General features: G+C 37.8%; 1 protein-coding gene across 1 annotated transcript; it reads left to right on the forward strand.

Moving 5' to 3' along the window:
• Positions 1-469: 469 nt before the first annotated feature.
• itga2.2 (integrin, alpha 2 (CD49B, alpha 2 subunit of VLA-2 receptor), tandem duplicate 2) lies at positions 470-22050 on the forward strand. Its single transcript, XM_005924441.3, has 30 exons — positions 470-733; positions 1721-1844; positions 3447-3556; positions 3794-3885; positions 4803-4917; positions 5448-5575; positions 6595-6743; positions 6833-6983; positions 7407-7572; positions 8917-8993; positions 9235-9373; positions 11416-11561; positions 11644-11787; positions 11974-12177; positions 12261-12391; positions 12509-12672; positions 13113-13264; positions 13367-13477; positions 13821-13906; positions 16011-16152; positions 16388-16468; positions 16602-16678; positions 16767-16850; positions 16959-17058; positions 17150-17260; positions 18900-19007; positions 19337-19450; positions 19575-19664; positions 19967-20083; positions 20395-22050. The coding sequence occupies exons 1-30, from the start codon at positions 688-690 to the stop codon at positions 20473-20475; spliced, it is 3540 nt and encodes a 1179-aa protein (XP_005924503.1). The 5' UTR covers positions 470-687; the 3' UTR covers positions 20476-22050.
• The last annotated feature ends 1762 nt before the right edge of the window (positions 22051-23812 follow it).

Consider the following 23812-nt stretch of genomic DNA (forward strand, 5'->3'; position numbering starts at 1 on the left):
TGTTTTCCAGTTAATATAGAAAGGCTTTTGGTTACTCTTCAAACATATCTCATAGAGTTTTCTATTGTTTGGGCATCATTTTATAGCTTCTGGATATTTGACATTTCCTAATATAGTAGCTGCCCTGTCATGAACATAACTCTACGCTCTGCAGTGATTTGTAAATACAAAGAGTATAGCTCGAGCTCAGGGGGATGAGGAGACGTCTCAGACTGTTCTCTGTTAACTGATTGATGATAATTGCTTTTTATTTGTGAGCGGATGATTTAAGTGTTGTTAGTCCACAAATAGCGAATCCCTGGAATGATGATTAAAGGGGATTAAAATTAAGGGTGACGGGTGTGGGCTTGTTTGGAACACTCATATTTCCTTTCCTTATGTCTCGGAGATTTCATCTTCAAAGTAGTGGACTTTAAACTGGACTTTGAAATCTGCCTGAGGGACTGCTGTCTGCTCTTAACTTGGTTTCGAGTTATACAGAGCTATAGCTTGAGCACACCCCAGACTGTAAGTGGTCCAGTTCCTCTGAGTTTATTGCTCACTGTTTGACGGTACTTTCTGTGTGTACAGGTAAGCGGAAGACAGAGCCATATTTAGACTGTCCGGTGCGTCACCGCTGACTGCGCGCTGCGGACTGTTTTGACAAGTGCGGGACTTTATTTGTTATTAAATGGACTAACGGTGAGGATGGAGCACTTCTGGCGGAATACTGTCTTCACTTTAATTGCCATAAGTAAGTACCAAACTTCTGTTTTGGACTTTAAAGATGTTAACACATTTTTTTCGCCGCAATCCTTTCGAGGGTGATAAACAGCCAATCCTCGCTGGGAAAAGCGGCGATTTCATAGTTTTTCAGAAGATCTTTTTTCCCCCTAAGCCGTATCAGTTATTCGATGTATATTTGACTTCAGCCTCTGAACGGTTTTTGCCATTTTGAACACATTGCAAAACGTGTGAATTTCACCGGATGATTAGCCAGGAGATTATTTCTAATGAGATTTCCAGCTTTTATTCGTCTCTTGTAGAAATAATATCATAGTCAAGGCTCTACGTTATGTGGATCATAGAGGAAATAACTAATATTTTCACATACTGCTCACTATCGCTGCCCTCCAATATGTGGCAGCTGTGGAGCAGAACATGACAGACATTTTTAATCCGGTCCTTATTTCTGTTCCTGTTTCAGTTGTTATTCATGGTTTTTGGGTTGTGCACGGGACGCAGCGAGCTGTTTTTGTGCTGCAGGTACACGGGCGTGGCAAGACACAAGACTGGTGAAGGTTTCGTGAATCCTCTACCTGCTGAGAAGGGAGAGAGGCAGGCTGAAAGCTGAGCTCTGCTCTGCCTGTATGGGCTTGTGGGTCTATTGCTGCACCAAAATATTCTACCTGAGGGGATTCAAATGGATGTGTTTGGGAATACAGCCATCTCTTTAGAAACAGACTGATCCGTTACAGCTTCTACTAACTCAAACTTCAACTCTTCGTGAAATGTATGAACTCTGAGTGTGTGAAGCTTCTTAATGGTCTGCCTTTCTCACTGAGTTAAGGGGATGCTGTTTTTAACAGAGCATGAGCCACAGATGCCTCAGATTGTTGCTGAAGATAAAACTGAAGCTGTACTACTTATAACCCTGTTCTGACATCAAATGCAATATGAAATGCAGATAGATATTTGTGTTGTCACACTGTGATGTTAATTCCTCTTTCCCCTCCACCAGCTGACAGTATCTGGCAGGCACAGTCCTTCAACCTTGGTACTGCAGGTGCCAAGATCTTTAGCGGAACAGCAAAAGAAGAGTTTGGTTACACAGTCCAACAAGTGGAAAACAATCAAGGCAAATGGTATGAATTGCTGTCATCACATAAAAAAAACTTCTTGAATCAAAGAGGTTTCAGTGTCATCGCCATATTTTCTTGTCTTTAATGTTTTATAACAAAAACATTAAGCTGCTATAAGCCTTCAAGCGGTGTGCATATTACTTTGCAGTTTTCCTAGAAACAGCATTAAAAGTCGGGAGATAATGGCATTCACAGAGGACAGGTTTGAGGTCCTCGTTATCAGCCTGCACGCTACAACAGGCTCAATTTGGTGTTGCGCAAAAAGTCGGACGTGCATCACAGAGTGGTTGGCTCCAAACTGACTTAAAAGCTTCAAACAATTGTACACTTGAGAAAAAAAAATCCTGTTGTTGTACACAAACTTTAATATCTTTGAATCTGTGCGCGTGCAGTCACATCATGTTATTTTCAAAAGAATCAAGTTGGAAACAACAGCCTGTAACTGCAAAGAGATGGAAATGGAAATGTTCAAGCCACTTACTGGCGCACAGACAGGTCTCCACACTGCTACGCTACCACCAAGTTGAAGCAAGTTTTCAAAGCAATACATTCCATTGCAAAAAATGTGGCCTAGTCATTATTCTATTGCAGCATCCAACAGTAGTTACAAAAGTCTTAACTATTGAGTCAACAGTTCACACATTTTTAGTTTTAAAGTGATGCGCATGGAAACTGCAGTGGCCTTAGCTGATTTCATTCCATGCTTTAAAAAGCTGCACTTTATTGTTGTTAAACAGCTGTTGTTCATCTACAGTTCTCACACCACTCTTATAAGGGTTGTAGTGTGGAAACGCTGCCATTTCATTTCCTGTGGTATCACTACTGAGGTTGAGCATTTTCACAAAAACATGAACATGTAACTAAACATGTGCTGATATTACCTGTCACGTATAACAGCTGATAAATATTGAATAAGGTACAGACTTTTTTTTGTCCCAAAATGCTTAATTTTGCACGTTACTATACTGTTTGAAACTGTCTTCGCCAATTTTTATTATACATGTGTAACAGTAAAGTAGTAATAAAATTCATTACTGTTTAACATTAGTTAAACAGTAATAACAACTAGATGTCTGACTGTTGTACACTCTGAGTCACCATTTGTCAGAGTAACTCACCGCCTGAAGGAGTGACCTATTTGCGTAACTTGGAAATACAGAATCTGATAAAGACTACTGATTGCACGTTGCATGGTAGTCCGCAAACTAAACAGGAGATACACACTATTACACATCATACCATATATGACAGAATGATGAGTGCCTCTTCCTGTGCCTTGTTGAGCTTTAGATTTTGAGAAATGTCTAAGTAACAGCAAGAAAGAGCTGGATGTTGTGGGAATAAAGTACATGAAGTGGATATTTTCTGTTTTAACTTTGATGTTTGTTTTAAAGAATGAAATAATTGAATTATCCACATATGTTATTAAAAAGAGCAGAAAAACTCAGTGCTGCAAGTTCATAGCCTGATTAAAAGAAAATCAGTTTTCTGTATTTTACGTGAAAATGTTTGTGTTTTTGCGATTACCAAAATTTCCCATACGTAGGTAAAGCTTTAAGGATAACGCCAACAGTGCATGTTTTTTCGGGTTTTTCTTTTTCCTAGGCTCCTGGTTGGTGCTCCTTGGAGCGGTTACAGTCAAAACAGGAAGGGGGATATTTACAAATGTCCCATCACAGGATCCAAAAACAGCTGTGATAAGCTCAATCTTCAAGGTAAGGTTTTTGATGTTTGTTTCACAAATAAGAGGCTACCTTGCAGAGAAACACACAAGAAGTCATTCTGTCCTTTTTATGTTTCCAAATTCGTCAGACGTAACAGTTAAATCCAACAAAGTTGTAATAACTTCATATATTGAGCTTTTAGAAGCTTTTTCTTCAGGTTGTAGAAATTCTTGATGAGAACTGTAATCTGAACAGTAATCTAATGATGTCTTTGCCACTTTTTTACAGATTCTGTCAATGTTCCAGAGGTTAAAAATGTCAATGCCAACATGTCACTGGGTTTGACTCTTACTCGAACGCCTGCTGACAATAGTTTGACGGTATGTTTGTTTGAGTGTGTGCAACTTCACACAAAGGAAATAACACTATATCACTGAGCATAAGGAGAGCTATTTCCAGTCTATATGCTCAGCAATGTATTTTTATAACCACCTCCGTGACTAACACTTTCTATTCAGTTAGGCCTTTACAACACAACTCCTTATTTGTTACTTCATACATCACAGCTCTAATAAAGACCTTACCCTACACCATTTCCTTCCTGTTTATAAGTTGGCACAAACTGTGTGTGACTCACTCCAGTGACAAAAAATATGGGTGGTCTCTTTAGGGAGCTAGACTAGAAAAGCAGAGCTGGTTGTTTAGATTGGATTGTTATGGAGTTGTTGTAGTATGTAGTATGTAGCCCATGCTAGATGAGCCTGTGATGAGCTGTGTACTGATATTTGAAGGTAAATATGACCCTTAGGAAACTGACAATACAAGATATAATTAAGAATTTCACTTTGGTCTCTGGGTTGCAGCCAGAGACGGTTTGAGGATCTAAATTCAAGGTTCATGAGGAAGATATAGAGTGTCTATGAAAGTGCTTGAAAGTGGGACTTCCACAGTGATGTAAAAATAGCACCCATGATGAAAATTGTCCAGAAGTTTCTTGAATGAGAAACTGTCCAAAATGATCAAAGCATGATATAATATTTATTGTAGGTTCTTTAAATGGCAATATAAAGTGCCTTGAGCCGACTGTTGTTGTGATTTGGCACTGTTTAAATAAAACAGAATTGAAGTGATATCAACTGAGGGCATTAGTTGATATCACTTCACCTAATGTTGTGTTATATATATTGACAGGAAAAATGTTCATACACAAGATATCACTGGAAACCTTTAAAGATACTCATAACAACAAGCTTTCTTTAAACTTCCTTGTTTCTTCCTCTGTGGTTGGCTGATACAGACATGCGGTCCACTTTGGGGTCAGCAGTGTGGCACTCAAAACTTCTACCCAGGAGTATGTGCCAAATTGGATTCCGTCTTCCAGCCTCAATCTGCCTTTTCTCCAGCTGTCCAGAGTAAGATGTTTTAATATGCTGTGTATAGTTCATTATCTTTCTTGTAGTGCTTGCCTTTTCATGTAGTATTCCCTCAATACTAACTAAAGGAAATACAGCCTTTTGTTAATCTATAGCTCTTTAATTACCAGTTTCAGATAGATCCCGGTGCTTCTGGAAAATCTGACAGAGATCTTACAAAACATTTTTAATTAATGACTAAGTTTGAAATATTTTTTTCTCCAGACAATGTTCTTCATTTTTCAAGTTCCTTCGTGTTTCATTGTTAGTCATATCTTTTGGTTACCTTCTGTTTTACTGTGAAGTTGTTTTTTTTTTTGTTTTCTTGTGGCCTTGTTGTGGTTTTGATTCCTGATTTTGTTTAAACTGTTGAAAGACATGAAAATGTTAACAAATGGTGAAGTGCAACTAGGAGTTAAATATGACATATTATACCAAGCAAGTGTCAGAGCTCAAGGCTGTGGCTGAATGAATGATAAATAAATGCATTGCATGAGCACAGTTTATTTAATTACTACTGACTTTTTCAGAGTGTGGAGGGCCGATGGACATTGTGATCGTTTTGGATGCCTCCAACAGCATTTTTCCTTGGGAACCCATTGTAGAATTCCTGAAAAATTTATTACCCGCTCTTGACATTGGACCCCAAAGTACACAGGTGACTATGCAACTAAAGCTGTAAGTCAATAGTTTTGACTTACAGCATTGGTAAAAAAGAAATTACATCCACTTTCAATTATAAGGTTTTACATCTCAGGACATAATATCCTTGTAAGAATCTGGTAATGTCCTTACCAGAACGTAAAATTAGATAAATACAACCTCAAATTAACAAGAACAAATTACAGTTTACATGATGTAATAACTGAACAAAAACTAGGCCAAAATACTGAAGCAGTGTGTGAAAATGTATATACAGACCATGAATCAGTAAGTTGACCACATATGACTTTATCAGTCTCTCACATCATCGTTTGAGGTTTGGCCCATTCTTTTTTACAAGGTCACTTCAGTTTATTGAGGTTTGCAGCTTAGGATCATTGTCCTGTTGCATGATCAAATTTTGGCGAAGCTTTAGCTGTCAGACAGCTCATGTGGCTGCGAAACAAGCCCAAAAAATCACCCCTACATCGCGGTGTCTGTGTCTAGTTGTACATAAACTTTAATATTTAACACACTAACTGAGACCAGAATGTGAGATGGAGCTCTTGGTTTATTTTGCAGTTTTTCTGAGCATTGCAGGTTTGACTTTGGGTTGAATGTCAACTCCCAGATTGGCAGCTGTCTTGAAGGTTTTAGACAAGTGGATAATCTTTTCCTTTGTAGCCTGATGGATTTCAAATTGTTTAGCAATTTTAAACCTCCCCAGATTGGCCAGTAGTAATGTTTGCCTTTTAAAGATCATTCCTGATGTTTCCAAGAAAATTGCCAAAACTTCCTGTTCCTACTTACCCTCTTAATTTATATGGAAGCAGTTAGAGTATACTTTTTCCACACACAGGATTCAAACAGATTATTTTTTATAATGTCCTGATATGTAAATCCCTGTAATTGAAAAAGGGGACGCTTTCGTTTCCACATGACTGTAATTAGTCTCGTTTCTTTCTAGTTTTCCTGTTATCATTATTGCCACAGTCTGTAATTTGATGTATAATTTTTTTAACATTATTATGCCAGGTTGGCGTCATCCAGTATGCCGTGAACCCCAAATTTGAATTCAAACTGAATCAGTATCAGAACAACAAAGATGCTATTTCTGCAGCATCTAACATAAAGCAGATGTATGGGGAAATGACCAATACCTTCCAGGCAATTGAGTTTGCCAGGTTAGTTGATTTTTATCACATCAGAATCATGTATTTGTTTCATTTATCCATAAATAAATCCAATAACCTGCCTTGTCCTCTCCTTTCAGCACTGCTGGTTTTAGTGCCCAAAACGGCGGCCGACCAAACGCTGCCAAAGTAATGGTGGTTGTCACTGATGGTGAATCACATGACTCATCTATGACAAAAGCAGTTATTGCCGATTGTGAGAAGAAGGGCATTACCCGCTTCGGTATTGCAGTAAGTGCTCATCTACCATTTACGCTGATTATTCATGAGTAAAAAGTATGATCATAACACTGAATTTCAGGTAACCAAGTCACATATTTAAGATAAATTTCCATGACTTGAATCATACGTATTATGTAATGGTGACATTTCCTCATTTTCTGCATTTAAGCATCCTTTGTTTTAAAGAACTGCTCACTTTATGTGCAAACTCTGACAAGTGTTTGAACTGCTAGCAAGTATAGAACCAGTTTTATAGTTCACCTTTCTAACAGTACTTGCTAACTGCACAGTACTGACCTGCATTAAATTCCTTTTCTGATAGTTTATATTTGCTCATTAATTTGCTGATTTGATTTGTTACTTAAACTTATATTTACTTTGTCCAATCTGGAAATGCTGTTTTGTTTTTTGTTTTTTTTAAAATAATAATAGGTCTTGGGTTATTACACAAGAAATAACATCGACACAGAAAAGCTTATAAGTGAAATCAAATCCATCGCCAGTTCACCCACAGAGAAACATTTCTTTAACGTATCCGAAGAGGCAGTCCTCTATACCATCGCTGGAACTCTGGGCGACCGCATCTTCAGCATAGAAGGTACATAGAGGATTATGCCATTTCCCGTCCTGTTGTTGTGTTTACTGTAACTATATGCAGAACATATAGTCTATGTGACAGTGGATGTACAGTGCCATGAAAAAGTATTTGCCCCCATCTTGATTGCTTGATTTTTGCATTTTGTCACTTAAAATGTTTCAGATTATTTCCTTTATTAAGAGGAAATCCTGCCCAAACCTGCCTAGCCTTGTCTGAAAGAGTAATTACCCCCTGAACCTAATAAGTAGTTGTCCAACCCTTGGCAGCAAGAACAGCAATGAAGCTTTGTAATAACTGTCAATGACTCACTTAAATCCCAGTGGAGGAATTTTGGCCTCCTCTTCTTAGGAGCATTGTTTTATTTCAGGAATACTGGAGGGTTTTCAAGTCTGAACAGCCTGTTTGAGGTCATTCCAAAGCATCTCAATTTGATTTGGAGGTGGACTCACTGGTGTGTTTTGGATCATTGTCCTGTATAATCAGCGCTTGAACTTCAGACCACGACCTAAAGGCCAAATATTCTCCTTTGGGATTTTCTTGTAGAGAGCAGAGTTCGCGGCTCCATCAATTATGGCAAGTCGTCCAGGTGATAAAACAGCAAAGCAGTCCCAGGCCATCATACTGCCACCAGCATGTTTGACTGTTGATATGATGTTCTTTTCATGAAATGCTGTTAGTTTTATGGCAGATGTAGCTGGACTCTGCTTTTTTTTCTTCTAAAAGTCTGAGTGATTACCAAGATGTTTTTTGGCAAATTTGAGATGAGTCTTTGTGTTCTTTTTGGTCCTTTTCACCTTGGAACTGGATGCCATTTTTTCCCAGTTTCTTTCTTAATGTTAAATTGTGGACTCTGACCTTAACTGAGACAAGTGAGGCCTGCAGTTCTTTAGCTGTTATTCTGGGTTCTTTTGTGACCTCCTGGGTGAATCATTGGTGGACTCTTGATGTGTCCCAAGGTTTTAGCAAACGCTTTGTAACTCTGTCCAGTGACTTTGTTTCTTATCTGTTCTTTAGATTGTGACATGATGAGTTACCATTTGAGATCTTTTAGCCTAATAAACCTTTATTTTGTCAGACAGGTTCTGTTTAAGTAGTAATCAAAAAAATCATTTTTCTTTGTCCAGTGTGAAAATTTGTTTGATAATGTGAAACATTTACATGTGAGAAATATGCAGAAAACTAAGAAATCAGGAAGGAAGCAAATTCACTGCACTGTAGATTAATTTCATGACATGTCTTTTCTAACTTAAGATCTTAACATGTGAGTTTTCATTATCTTTATGTTACCGCTTGTTATGTTTGGGTTTTGATTCTGGTGTAAACATAATGCTTTGTTCCCACAAGGCACTGGAAAAGGGGCAGACAGCTTCAAAATGGAGATGTCCCAAGTTGGATTCAGTGCTCACTATTCCAGCAAACAGGTACCCACCCAGCCAAAAAATGAATCAGATTAAAAAAAAGATAAAGGTTTGTCAAACATCTTTTTTCTTGCCTGCTAAGCTGTGGAAACATGTGCAAAACCACTTTAAGACTAGCTGGTTAAAGTGGTTAGTATTTGTATCTGATGGATCTGATCTGATTTATGTTATATGTGCATATTGGTCATGCAGTCATGTAGTGGTGTAGTGTTTGTTGCCTAGATTTTGATCTTCTCTCTTTAAGGATGTATTGATGCTCGGAGCAGTGGGAGCCTATGCCTGGAGCGGGACTGTCGTACATCAAACAGGGTCACAAGTACATATTCTCCCTCTTTCAGCCTTTGAAGATTCACTGCAAGACAAAAACCATAGTTCACTACTGGGTAGGCATTTAATTCTTTATTTATTGGAGCAAATCTATAATACAGTTTGACTTTGTTAGATAACTGTTTGCATAAAACACTACAGGGATAGGTGTAATGGATGGCTATTAGTATTAATACCAATACGTTTACACTACAACTGCATGGCTTTGAAAGCCACATTGGAGGCCTATGAATTTATTACATATAAAGTTTTTATGTTTCACTCATTTCAGTCCAATCATTGTACTTTTCAGGGTAGAGCCTTTGTTAAGCAGCTTCGCACAAACCTGAATCATTCAAGCATAAAAAAGGCATTTAACTCAAGGGATGAACCAGTACATATAGCAGATAACTTAGCAAACACTGAATTTTAAATTCTATCATTGCGCACTTGTTACATTCTAGGTCTAGGCGTGTCCTGAACGCAACAAAACATTGGCCCACCACACTCCACCCAAGCAAGAACACAAACAACAATCTCTTTTAAAATGCTAAGCAGCCATTTATTTGCTTCAGCAGTGAGCAGTGCCAAAAATAACAAACAAAACTCCCTAATGGTCCCTATGCTTTCTTACCCAAACTGAAAACCAAACAAAAGACAATTCCCTTACCTAACTCGCTACATGAAAAACAGGAGAAAACGTAATCAACAAAAATGGCTTCTCACGCCTACTAGGCTGCTGCAGTGAACAATATATACAAGGTGGTGGGTGGTGGGGGAATACTCAATTGCTACTTTACAAATCTATTTACAAAACTAAGACACCAACACCACAATGATCAAACCCAATGACAAACTGAAACACAGGGCTTAAATACATAGAGGGAGCAATCAGGGAATGGACAACAGGAGGGAAACACAGCTGGGGCAAATCAGAACTGACGAGACAAGGAAGCGTAAACTGAACACACTGAGATAAGACAGACCTTCAAAGTAAAACAGGAAACACATAACAGTCACGCCTAACACAACACACTGACAACATTGGATCGTAACACACTGTTGTTGCTCGCAGCGTATCACAAACAAACACATAATTTGTTCCAATTTCTTCAGTCAAATCCATTAAAGATGCCAAATATAGCACAGCTGGACATTAAATAATGGCAAAATAATACAATATCTTTGCAACAACGAGGTGATTTGCAAAGAGCTCTTAGCCTTTGTAAATCCAAAATTTGATCTCGTGTTTACAACGTCATAGACTGGCCCGGTATGAATTTGCTTTTTCAGTTGTATAACAAAATGAACTGTGAGACAGTGTGTTAAACGTGTGATGGCACCCCTAAGTGATAGCAATGAATATTTTAAAACAAACACCAAAATTCTCAGTTTTGCACTGTGGTTAATTCGGTTTCCGCTCTGAGAAGTGGCAACCTGATTCAAAAACATGTGGGGGCAAAAAAGGCACCCGGGCTGAGGTATGCCAAATTACACAAGAACTGGACCAGAAATGAGTGGCAACATGTCTTAAAGAGTGATGATTTAAATATACAGTGGAGATGAGGAGAGGGGTACAACAGTGAGTGTCTACAGCTGTAGAAGAAGGTGGTGGTTGTGTCAAGATTTGGGGATGCAGTTCTGCCAATAGTTTTGGGGCTCTCATCAAAATTGATGGCTTTGTGAACGCAGAAAAGATTTTGATCGAATAAGTCCTTGATTTTAAAAAAATTCCCCAGATGTTTTCCTTTAATTTTGAGCTTCTTGAGACAGCGGGGCATGTACAAACTGCTCTCGAGTGATATCACCCTTATGAAATTTTATAGTGCTTGCTGAAGCAGGACACCTTTCTGTGCCATTGTTCTTATTCATAAATAGTTTAGTAAAATCATTCACAGCACTGCTACACCCAAAGTGCGCCTGACTAGAGGTCTGAACAGCCAGAATAACTGAGAGCACCATTGTTGTTGAATAAATGTAGAAGAGTAATTATTAGCAGAATTAATTGAGGACTTGAGTAAATCTGTGTTATTGTTCTACATTCTGCCACTTACCGAGTAAGAATATGTAAAGAGTTTATCTGTCAGTTGGTGAATGTTGTCTTTATGTTACTTTCCAGGTTACTCTGTCACCACAATGCGTGTTGGACTCAACGAGTACTTTGTGGCTGGTGCACCTCGTTCAAACCACTCTGGACAAGTTATCGTCTACACTGTCGATGCTCAGAAGCAATCTCATATCATAGATTCGCAAAGAGGAAAACAGGTACTGATCTGATTCAAGATGAGTGATTCATGTGACGTGAAGTGTAAGGATCAGAGTTAATTGTTGTTAATTGGTTTCCCAGATTGGCTCATACTTTGGAAGCGTCTTGTGCTCTCTGGATGTAGACAAAGATGGGACGACAGACTTCCTGCTGGTTGGTGCGCCCATGTACATGAGTGAGCTAAAGAGAGAGCAAGGCAGAGTCTTCCTATTCTCTGTCACCAAGGTAAAATTAACCACTGACTACTATTCTAGTTCCATTTTGTGGTATGGATTTCCTGCACAACAGTGCAAAAGAGATTGATCGACATATGCAGACAAGAGCAGATATTCTGCTTCTTTTATAGATTTGTTTTTAATTTATATGTTTAGCTTCATCAGCTGCATACAATCTCCATCTTATCTTCTGAAGGGCATACTGAACGAGAAGGGATTCCTTAAGGGTCCACCCCCAACCATGGATGCACGTTTTGGGATGGCCATCTCTGCTATTCCTGACCTGGACCTAGATGGTTTCAACGATGTTGTAGTTGGAGCACCACTGGAAGAGAAAGAAAAAGGTGTTATTTACATCTACAATGGAAAGAGGGACATGTCAGGTGTAGACTTCTCACAGGTACAGTACATATTACTAACATTTTTAATAACAATACCTTTTTACATAACATATGTGAACATAATGGGGTTTTCTCTTTTCAGAGAATTCTTGGCTTCAGCCTGGATCCTCAGCTGAAGTACTTTGGAAGGTCTCTAGATAGCTATAAAGATCTGAATGGTGATGAACTCCCTGATATCTCAGTGGGGGCCTATGGCAAGGTGGTGCAACTCTGGTGAGTTAAGCAAGTGCAACTCAGGGGAAATATTATGGTTTAATATTATGATTTTCTACACTGTGTCGCTTATATCAGTCCGTGTTTTTAGTCATTTCAAACTGAACTTTTTCTCAGGTCCCGTAAGGTGGCATCTGTGACAGTTGAAGCTTCTTTCAATCCTGATAAAATCAACATTTTCAACAAACCCTGCAACATTAATGGTCGCATGCTTTCATGCTTTGACACCAAACTGTGTTTCACCGCTGCATTTAGACCTGCAACGCCTGCTGGAACAGTCGGTAAATATATAATATGTACACATGTGCACTCCTTTTTAAAGTAATAGGCTTGAAGGATTTTATACCAGACTAACATAGAATTCAGACACTTATGCAGATGTTTATGACAGGGTTTTTTTGGGTTATTTTTAAACAAGCTTAGTCATAAATCATGATTTCAGATACAGACAAATCAAATAACAAAGGCAGAAGTTGTAGGTATTTGGGGACTGGCTCAGTCTGAGTCAGCCTTGTTGTTTCTCTTTCCAAACTGGGTGGTGGCTCTATGCTTACATTAATCAAAAAGACAAGTGCTGTAAGTAACAAGTTTATCATCTGATTCTCAACAGGAAAGCAAATCAGTCCATTTCCAGAAAGTCTGATCAAGATAATCCAAACACAAAAGATTGACTGCAGGGACAAAATGTGCCACACACATAGTTTTTGCTTTGTTTTTTCAGATATTACATACAATTTGACTCTGGATGCTGACTTGCTGTCTTCAAGAGTGACATCAAGAGGAATGTTTGTAAAAAATAATGAACGCCTTCTGAAAGATGTGAAACAAGTACCATCCACAGGCCTGTGTCAAGATTACAAAGTTTATGTTCAGGTAGTGGATTGTGGATATATTACACTACATTTTTCCCCAGAATAGGTGTGAATTATTTTGAAAAAGATCCCTTAATTTGTTCATACACTTTGTATTCAACAGGAGACACCAGACTTTGACAACTCCCTCAGTCTGAAAGTAGAAATTGAACAAGCGGATCCAAATGCGAACCCTGTCCTTGACAAATTTTCTGAAAATGCTTATCAGTTCTTTGTAAGTATTTGACACCCAGCATGTCCCTGATTCTAAGTTTATTATTATTATTTTTCCCCTCATGCTATGCCTACAGGAAACAAATCAAGTGACAGAAGACCTTATGACGAAGCTGTAAAGTTGTTTGTACAGTCATTTTAAATAACATGTTTTACCTGTGAGATGATTACTGGCTGGTTTCAGTAAGTCATGCTATGCTGTTATTTCCCAGCAGCATGATTAAAGCTCACCCAACTTACAGACATGTAATCATTTCCGTTTATGATGTCTGTTCTGTTGGAAATGCGGTTTTAGAAAAACGCTGCATTGTTTGGCTGAATTTGCTGCCGTGTCGTTGTTTTAGATCCCCTTCACCAAAGACTGCGGCTCTGATGAGGTGTGCAACAGTGATCTAGTGCTGAGTGTGAAGACAGATGCAAAGACATCCGGGTAAGAAACACTAAGCTGGACAAGATAAAATAAGCCATGTGCAGGGATCGTGACACCATGTGCCATGAATATTTTTGTTTTTTGAGTTTTCAGGTAAAGATAGGACCAGTTTTGTTTTGTGAATCTACCTGATGTGTAATGGCAGCCACAAGATTGTGTGTGGCTGTGTTTTGTCTTTTTGTTTTGTTTTTTTACTATTTGTGTGAGTGATAATTGTGAAAGGCCCTGAAAACAATATATCAATCAAACAAATTATATGTAATTGTGGGACCAAAATTTACAAACTGTGCAACAAGTTTTGTTCAGTAACATTTATAGACATTTGTAGTTCTTTTTCTAAGCAGAGACGTCTCCTCCTACTGGAAATTAGAAAAAGTTCAGGTTTAAGGTACTTTGCATCTGCTCTGCCTTTTAAAACAGGTGGCTACATCCTTCTTTATATATGAAGCATTATTTCGCTATGATAATAATAAATCTTCAATAACTTATACAGCCCAACTAATTTATCAACAAGCCAGTGTTTGCAACCAGTATTAGCTATATGTTGATCTATTGGTATCAGCATTTATGAAGGCTGATAAATGAAAATGATCAAATTAAATAGGCAGTGGGAGAAGCGTCCTGCAAACATGCTTTGAGTCTTGATGTTGCAAAGTTTTTCCATGAGGGGAAAACTTCCCAGTGATAACACGTGTTTGTAATGCCAAAAACTCTTAGCACAGTAATGAATAATTAGACATAACAAATGTTAGGCAAATCTGCTTATGTTTCATGAAAGAAAGGAAAGAAATACTGGCTAAAATGTCAGAATCTCAGATTTTTAAATCACCAAATATTGGTACTGGGCTTAAAGAAATTCGTTTATAATAGCTTTTTTTCTTCCTGAAATGTTAATGCAAAAGTGGATATAAGAAGAGCATGTTCATAAACCTTTAATTTAATGTAATAATCTCTCTTCCAGTCCTTAAATCAGAGATGTCAAACTCATTTGTTATCAGGGGTCGCTTTGATCTTATGGGTGCTGAAAATATCCTTTCTGTCAGTGTGAAATAGCTTAACTGTGCATTTAATTCCTCAGATATCACAATATGGGAACCATACATCTATTTATTTTATATATATATAATAAAGAAATATTGCGTAGTTAAAGAAAAAAATTCAGTCAGCACAACTCTTGGTTTAAATTGTAAGAAATAAATGTATTAAAAAAAAATTACAGAAAGCTGGTAGCTCATTGACCACGGCGTCCTATAAAGTAGAAAAGTTTTGTTAATTCAAAGAAAATTAATTAATATTTTATGGTTTATCGTGGACACATTTTAAAAAAGCAGAAATGTATTTTTATTATTATTTTTTCATTACTGTGCTATGATGGCTGTGGAGGAGATCAATATACAAGCTTTAAAATGTATGAAATTACAGTTTCAAAATTTATGTGTTTATTCACATTTTCCACATTTTGTCCCGCTGGCCGATTGAAGTCTTTGACAGGCCAGTTCTGGCCCCCAGACTTTATGTTTGACATCCTTACCCTACATGTTATAGTCCAATAATATTGCAATACCAACCAAAAAAAAAAGCACCTTTGTTTTTCTAACAGGGCTGAAATCTTGGCAAGTGTAAAGTAACTATGTGCACCATAGAAGAAAGAAATGCTTTTAACTCTTAACAAACGTTACAAATGTTTCTGTTTTCTCTGTTTTACAAGTCTGCCTTCATTGCTTTATTGCACATATTAGAGCCCATAAAATTGCTGGATCAGACTCTGAAAAACATAAAAGATTTTGGCTCCTCGGTGTATTAACTCACATGAATACGTAGGAAGGACTTTATAGACCGTACAGCAGCATTTCAATGTATTTGTGGTTTTGCAGCTAGTATTGGTTTCTGTTTTGTGCACTTGACTGATTGTTTCTCTTAATTTTAAGAAAGGCAACACAAAACTGTCTAAGGTGGTAATTATGATTAGGTAAAAGAAATCACCCTTAATAGCAAGCAACTTTTAGGGAAATAAAGGGGTAAACAACTTTAAACTTTCCTTCTCATTCTGAAAAATACTCTTGCTGTTACATGAAGAAACAAAATTTGATCTCTTGTGTTGCAGCTCAGCACCCATTCTGGTAAGCCCTAATAGCCGAGAGTTGTCATTTGAAGTTGTTGTGAAGAACAAAAAGGAGAATGCATACAACACGCAACTCGTGATAACTTTCTCCAAAAATCTCTACTACTCCTCCATCTTTCCTCTGGTAAGCATGCCTAATAAAAACTACTTATGTTTACATGATGCTAATGTGAAAAACAACATGCTCTTTGAGTAAACTTTTTCAAAAGAATTTGTTTCTTATTTTCTCTAAAGTGTATGAACAGCAATAAATAAAAATAAAAAGCAGCAAAAAATGAATATTAAAGCAAGAAAAAAGCCAGTGGAATAAAGCCACAGTCCATAATGTTGTGTACTCTGCTAAATCTATGCCTTTACAGACAGAGGATGTCAAATGCACATCACAAACAGAAAAAGTTATTTGCCATGTAGGATATCCAGTATTAAGAGAAAACCAAGAGGTAAGCACAAAACCCCATAAAGGAAAAAATAATAAATAACAAAATAAAGTTGTAAACGTTCTCTAATCTTTTTGCATATACATGTTTTTGTTTGTGAAATATTTGGAAAAAATATTGTGTTATTTCATTACAGGTGAAATTTCGCATACATTTTGAATACAGTCTTGAGCAGCTGGAAGATAAAGCCATTCTAAAATTTGTGGCCAAGAGGTACACTGAATTATAAAGAAACTCAGCTCCAATAATCAGCTTTATTAAAATTATTAGTGATTAATAATGTTGTCTCTTTCCTTTAAAGTGACAGCAAAGAGGAGATAGATACAGACAATGAAGTGGACTTCTCCTTTCCTGTTCAGTATGATACTGGGATTAGTTTATCCAAGTGAGTTTTCCTTACCTTAATATTACTTTTTCTCATTTAGTCTCAAAGGGTAAATCTGAAAGCTGATATTAATGTTAAAACATTCATTTCATGTACTTTTTATTCTAGGCACCCAAATATTAATTTCTTTGTGGCAGATGCAACCACTCCAGTGTTAACAGTGAAAACCTACGATGACATCGGCCCAGAGTATAACTTTAAAGCGGAGGTGCGATAAATAAATCAGTCTCATAAAATATCATCAGAATTCTTACCTTTATTTTAACAAATGTATCGTCTGTAATGCAATTTATTTACAGGTTTCTACAAGTTACCTACCCGTGAGCCTTCTATATCTGACTATTAATCTGCCAATGACCAGTAAAGGTGGAAATCGGCTCCTGTACATCACCAGCGTGGAGGAACAAACAGTGAGTTGTAGAACCACCTTCAACATCTTGAAGTAATCATTTATATCAACATGAGAGACTTTATCAGTCTCTCGTGTTGATGTGGAGGAATTTTGGCCCACTCTTCTTTACAGTGTTGCTTCATTTCATTGAGGCTTGCAGGCATTCAGTTATGCACAGCTCTCTTAAGATCCTGCCACATTACTTGAGTCGTGTTGAGGTCTGGACTTCTTTTGGTTTTCAGCCATTCTGTTGGAATGGGAATCAATGTCCTGTTGCATGACCCAGTGTCAACCAAGCTTTTGCTGACAGATTCACATTAGACTCTGGAATACTTTGGTATACAAAAGAGTTCATCATCTTGTGGTTTCTCCATTTTTGTTTCTTTTTCATACAACATCTGCAACAAAATTGGCTCTTTCTGTTGCTCAGAAGTCAAATTTCTTTGTGAAACCGATGATGGCATTACTCAAGGTTGGCCAGCTTCCTCTTTCCCAGCCACAGATACTTGCAGATTTTATTTTTTCTTTGCGAAATTTCTCACCAATATCACTCAAATCAAGTTCATATATGTCTGCAAGTCTTACAAGCTCATCTTTCATACAATGATCCAGAAAACCTTCACGTGGTGCTGCAACAAATTCCTGTATCCCTTCCGTGATTCAGCTTAAGGCCCACATAAACACTAATAAAGACAAAAGTCAGTGTTACTCCGGGTCACTTCAGGTCAATGCAACATGTCCCTTAAGTAAAGTAGAAGCACCCCCTTGTTGACCTACTCCAATAACCCTGGCCTTCATGCAGATCATGCAGATCATGCAGATTAGCTTTGGGCTATTTAAACACTCAAGCTAGTTACTCACAACTAACTGGTGCGGCAGTGGAGCCACACCAGCGCTCCACTGCTGGCAGATGAGACTTGCCAAACACTCTGTCACAATGTTTGAAATGGATTCACGCGCAGACCAGGTATTCTTGGTAAAGAGAAAGTGCGTTTATTTACAGTGAGATACCGGGTGAGAATATATATACAGTGTGGCGAGGGAAAGGGTCCAGGGGGAAGCAGGGATTAATCCAATACACGCTCTCAGTGGGTTCCAAACACACACACGCTTGCTCGGGTCCAGGGCAGATCTATATACACACAGAGAAAGAAGTCCAGGTTAGGGATAGTTGCAAACTCTCCGGTTCGGATTCAGAGGGGCTGATGGGTTAACAATCCAGCGAAGGATGACACAGGTCCGCCGTCATAAATAGTGCTCCAAATCAGCTGGGATCGGCTGCAGGTGTGACGGTGAGCACAGGTGCGTGGGCCAGGGGCGGGAGCCCGTAATGAGCACCGCCCCAGCAGAGGAGAGAGAGTGCAAAGGAAAAAAACCAAACAAAACATGTTGCCAAACACAGATTCAGCCAGCGAGGCACGGGGACCATGACACACATAGGCCGAAAGGATGGAAGTGCAGAGCGAGTGGTCAACGCTTAGAAATGAAAGAGTGTACGTTGTTTCCTGTTATGAATGTTTGTGTTTCTATCGGCTACCAAAGTTTTACTCCCAAATTTGTTTTTAACTATCAGGCTGCGTACAAATTCTTCAACTTTTACTGGATTCAAGTGTTATATCCGTACAATAAATGATAGAAGGCTTCTCCTCCTTCTGCAGGGAGGTTCAGTCAGCTGTCAACACAATCTAGTCAACCCTCTGAAGATCGGTGAGAACACTCAGACTGTGTCCTTCTCTGCGGAGAGCTTCAGAGGAATGGAGAAGCTGGTCAGTGAGATATTTATACAACTGTTGCTTTTAGCAGGAAGTTATGCACAATTCCAAATATGCACATCTGCACATGTGCACAGAAATCTTTTGACGCATAATATGGAAGAAAATAGTTTGTATGCAAAAGATGATGGTTTTGATGCACTACTTCTGTTTCATATTTCCTACATGAATAATAAAGCTATTCCTTTTTTTTCTTTGTTTACATATAACCTTACAGTATATGCAGATTCCACCTTAAATAATATCACATTGCTTTTTTTTTTTCTTTTTTTTTTTACTAATATTGAGTGTTGTTTCCTGATGTTTTTTTTTTAAACTAACAGGACTGCAAGAGTGCAAACTGTGAATCTATAAAGTGCATCCTCAAAGACACTAAAGTTAAGAGCACCTACTTTGTGAACGTTAAAACGAGGATCTGGAACAGCACTTTTATTTCGGTAAATATCTTCACATCGATTTTAGAAAGATGATCTGCTTTTATTATCATTACATTTCTTAAGTTATTGATTCTGGAATTAATCAGTTATATTAACACAATTCGTGTAATTTGTTTTATGTTAGGCCACCTATCAGACCGTTGAGCTGACCTCCAGTTTGGAAGTGAAGACCGACAAACCTGATCTGCTCATTATCACAAACAAACAGCTGACTGTAAGATTATATTTCAGTTTTTTACTTTGCTGCTTAAATCTGACTAACATGATGCTGTTTGCTTAAAAGAGCAGCTCAGTTACTCCAGCTGATGAGCATACTCAATTGTCCCGATCATTTTCACAATTTTGTATGCAAAGAGCAGTGTAAAGCACACGAGTGCTCTTGTGTAAGAATATTTTATTCATTTATTTTTGTTTATTTTGTTAATCATGCCATTTCTGGTTTCATTTTAAACTATTACGCCTGGATTTGATGGAGACAGACAAGGCAATGATGTCTCCTGTTCTCTTGCGCTCTAGCTTGGGTTGAGAGTCAGCAAACCTGGAGAGACGGCCGATGTTCCAGTTGGCGTCATAGCTGGCAGTGTCATAGCTGGACTGTTTCTGTTGGCTCTGGCTGTTGCGCTGCTGTGGAAGGTATGTTTTTGTTTGTTTGCTTGCTTTTTGTTAAGATGTAGAGGAACAACAGTAGGATATGTAAAAGTTAGGATGATGTACATTTGTAAAATGAGCATTTCATCTTTGCTGCACCCTGCTGCCATGAACAGATATGGATGATTTTAAAGAAATCTGCAGCTTTAAGTTTACTGATTCCAAGAGTTCCTCACCAATATGCTACATAGCACAGGGATAGAAGAAAGAAAACAGTTAAAACTGGTAACTGGTCTTGTAAAAATCTGTGGAAGTATTCTTTTGGTTCACTTTTTCTGTCAAACTTTTCTTTCTAGTTTGGATTTTTCAAAAGAAAGTATCAGCAGCTTCAGATGGAAGATGCACAGCACAATGCGCAGGGCGATGAGGTGCTGTGAAGAGAAAACCCACAGCTTTCTCTTTCTTCTGGTACTTCTCATTAGTTCTTGTAAAGTGTGAATACACTGCAGCTCTGCCACTGGAAGCTAGGCATTTTACTGGAAACTGGAGCCTCAGTGTTACTGGGATTTAATGCTTTGCACACTTTACAGAGAATTATTATCAGTCTTTACTCTTTGTGGAGTATTTGCACTGACTTTGAAATGTATAGGTTAAAAACTGTATATATTTTTTTGCTAACATTGGCACCCTTTTGTACTGCAGTGATTTTGAAGCCTTTGCTAAAATCTTTGGTTTGTTTCCCCTTTGGAGTTTTACACTGTAAAAGCATCACTTTTAAGCATTACTGTCTGTTTTGACGAATTTCAGTCAACACTCTTTCAATTAGAATACTTGTGAATGTAGCAATTTTGTCAAAACATTTAACTTTTTAAAGAAGGCAGTAACTCTGTAGTACAAATTAGCTTGAGATCTACTGTCATCTCTGCCACTCAGGACTGTTTTTTTGTAATAGGACTAGTGATATCAGGAGCTTATATGCAAAAGATACAATACTTATCATGCAAAGTGAGTGAAATTTGTAATTACTGTGTTAGTACTGTATATACTATAGAATCAAATCATCGGGTTTCATATTTGCATTTATATATGGAAATGTTGTTGACAACATGGGTCAGTGGGATATATATTTGTGTATTTGTATTGTTATTGATGATATTTGTAAAATCCCAGTAATATCACAGTTATTCAGGTATGACGAGTTTGGTAGAAAATTGCTTAAGGCTGACCATTTATACATAAGTGTGTATTAGTCTATTTATTTTGTCGGTGAATCAAAGAATGATTCCCATATTTAATTTCAGATAACAAATGTATAGCCAGACCAGGGATGGTGCTGTTAAAAACTGGATGTCCTATTTTTCCCAGCACACAGCATCAAAATCCCAAAGAATTAACAACAAAAAGCAAAGAAGGCAGAATATTTCATAATATTTCACACGCAGCCAACACCCATGTTTCCGATTTACAGAAAAGATTGAATGAGGAGCCAAACATGTGCTGGCACTACTTTACCACAAGATGGCAGCATGTTTCAAATGTTGGCAATGTTATAGTCTGGTTTGTTTGTTTTTTCATTACTCAGTTGATGATTTGGATGCCCCACATTCTTATTGAATTGTATTTCACAATTAAAGAGTTATATCAGTTGTATTGCTTTTCTCCTATTTTGTCTTCCATCACCCTGCTCCTCTCCTCTCCTCTGCTCTCCCCTCCTCTGACCCTGCTGGGAACCCTGCTTGGATCGCTCCAGTACAACTGAGTTTCCCCTCAAACTCAATTAATTCCCTCTCACATTTTTGACTGTCAGGTTCTCCCACCGTTAGGTTAGTCTCTCCCTTGACTGTTTAGGAATGTGTTTCTGAATGTTTTCCTTTGCAGCAAGCCAACGCCAGTACCCAGCAGAGTCTTTAGTGTACATTTTGTTGGATCTGACTCAATGGAATATGCTATTTGTCTCTAATAAGCAGCATATTTTTTGTGAGTTTAGGCTCGAGTCTCCTTGTTGGAGAGAATATATAGAATTTGATGAATGACTGAACTACTCTGTCTCACGATTACTCATGGGCTGCGGTGTTGTGAAACAACCTTTGGATTCTGTCTATATGTGTACAGGGAGCAATGTGGAAAGAGTTGATGAAATGAGATACAGTGAAAGTGTTTGTATACCTTTTGTAAATTAATTTCTCTAGCGTCTTCCACATGTGATTGGCGGTTCCAGCCAAATAAATGAGTTATATCATAAAGGAATGATTACTCACAGATTCCTGCAGCGTTCTTGTAATTCAGCAGGTCGTAGCAAATGATTTAATAACTGCTGGTCTTTTTTGCACTTTGTAAACTCTTGAGCACTACCTGCACTTCAACTATAAACTCTGCATTGTGAAACCAAGGAGCTGATTGTTTTGTTTTTTTCCATTTCTCTCTTTAAACAATAGAAAACTTTGTATTTTCTGCACAAATGCTCAAGGTAGATTATAGATTTCTGTAGATGTTTGTAGATACAGACATGCAGTATTGGAGCCTAATCTTTTGGGATTTTACCACAAAAATGCCTGTTCAAATGAAAATGGATGCCCTCCATGATATCAGAAGTGCATGGAGCTAATCAGGATTTTATTATATTCTATGGCAGTGATTTAGAGTGGCAAAACATTCCAGTCAGTACTAATCATTTGCTTCATGGGCCTGTTTGAACCAAATTCAGCTCAGAGCCTGAGCCCTGCTTGTCCCTTTGCTTATGCCATTAATGGCTTCAGGACCAGAGCCAGCACTTTAAAGTTGATACAACAGGACAGAAGAGGGCTTGCATGTTGAGAAGCGTTTTGGAAACTTCAGATCTTCAAAGACACTGATCTCACAAATCATTCACACCAGACACTGAATGATTCGTTGAACATAATTTAAGATCAAATGAATGTTTTCTTGATTTGTTGAAATGAAGAATTGTCTCACAATGAATTAAAAGTTCTCAAAAAAGTAATATATAATATATATACATAACCTTTATTTGGCACATTTGTTCATTTTGTTATCAAAAGCCAATTTTTTGATCACCCACACAAGATTTTATTACCAGATACTTTAGTCTCTTGATAAAATCATAAATCATCTGTGGCATTTATGCATGATTCAGAAAAGTGTCCTTTAAACAGATAATACATATTTGATTATAGGGACCTGCAGTAGTTTTCATTACTTAAAGATGTTTCAGAAAAGCTTGGCTGAAATGTTCAGTCTTTATCCAAATATGCAAAAAGTGCATAAAGCTCCGGTGATTACTCTGATAACAGTCAACACAAGCTATAAATCATTTTGATAACAATTTTCTGCAGAGGGGTTAAAATAAGATTAAAAACATACAAATATTTGCCATCAGAGGATCAAATAGCTGATAAGGATTGCAGGAAAATTGTCAAAATATTTGTTCTGGTCTCATATTTGCTGTATCATATCCATTTTTGTTGATTGAAGGAAATTAAGAGGTCTTTTATGGGGGGTTTTGTGTTAAAAACTTGTTGTCTTCTTATATGATGTTCATTCGTTTTTGTGAGTCCTGTGTGTGCTATCGTGGAAACCCCCTTTTGAGCGTATCTTTTATTGTTTCTAATCCTAAAAAAATGTAATAACATAATATTGTTCATTGCTTATAACAGTAATGATCTGTCTGTAATAGGAGTGATCACATAAGTAAACGGTTGACGTCTTTTTTTAAGAGAACCCCCCCCCCCCCCCCCCCCCCACACACACACACACTCACACACACACACACACACA

Source organism: Haplochromis burtoni, unplaced genomic scaffold (assembly GCF_018398535.1).
Source record: "Haplochromis burtoni strain Fernald_Lab_line unplaced genomic scaffold, NCSU_Asbu1 Contig_54, whole genome shotgun sequence".
Taxonomy (NCBI): Eukaryota; Metazoa; Chordata; class Actinopteri; order Cichliformes; family Cichlidae; genus Haplochromis; species Haplochromis burtoni.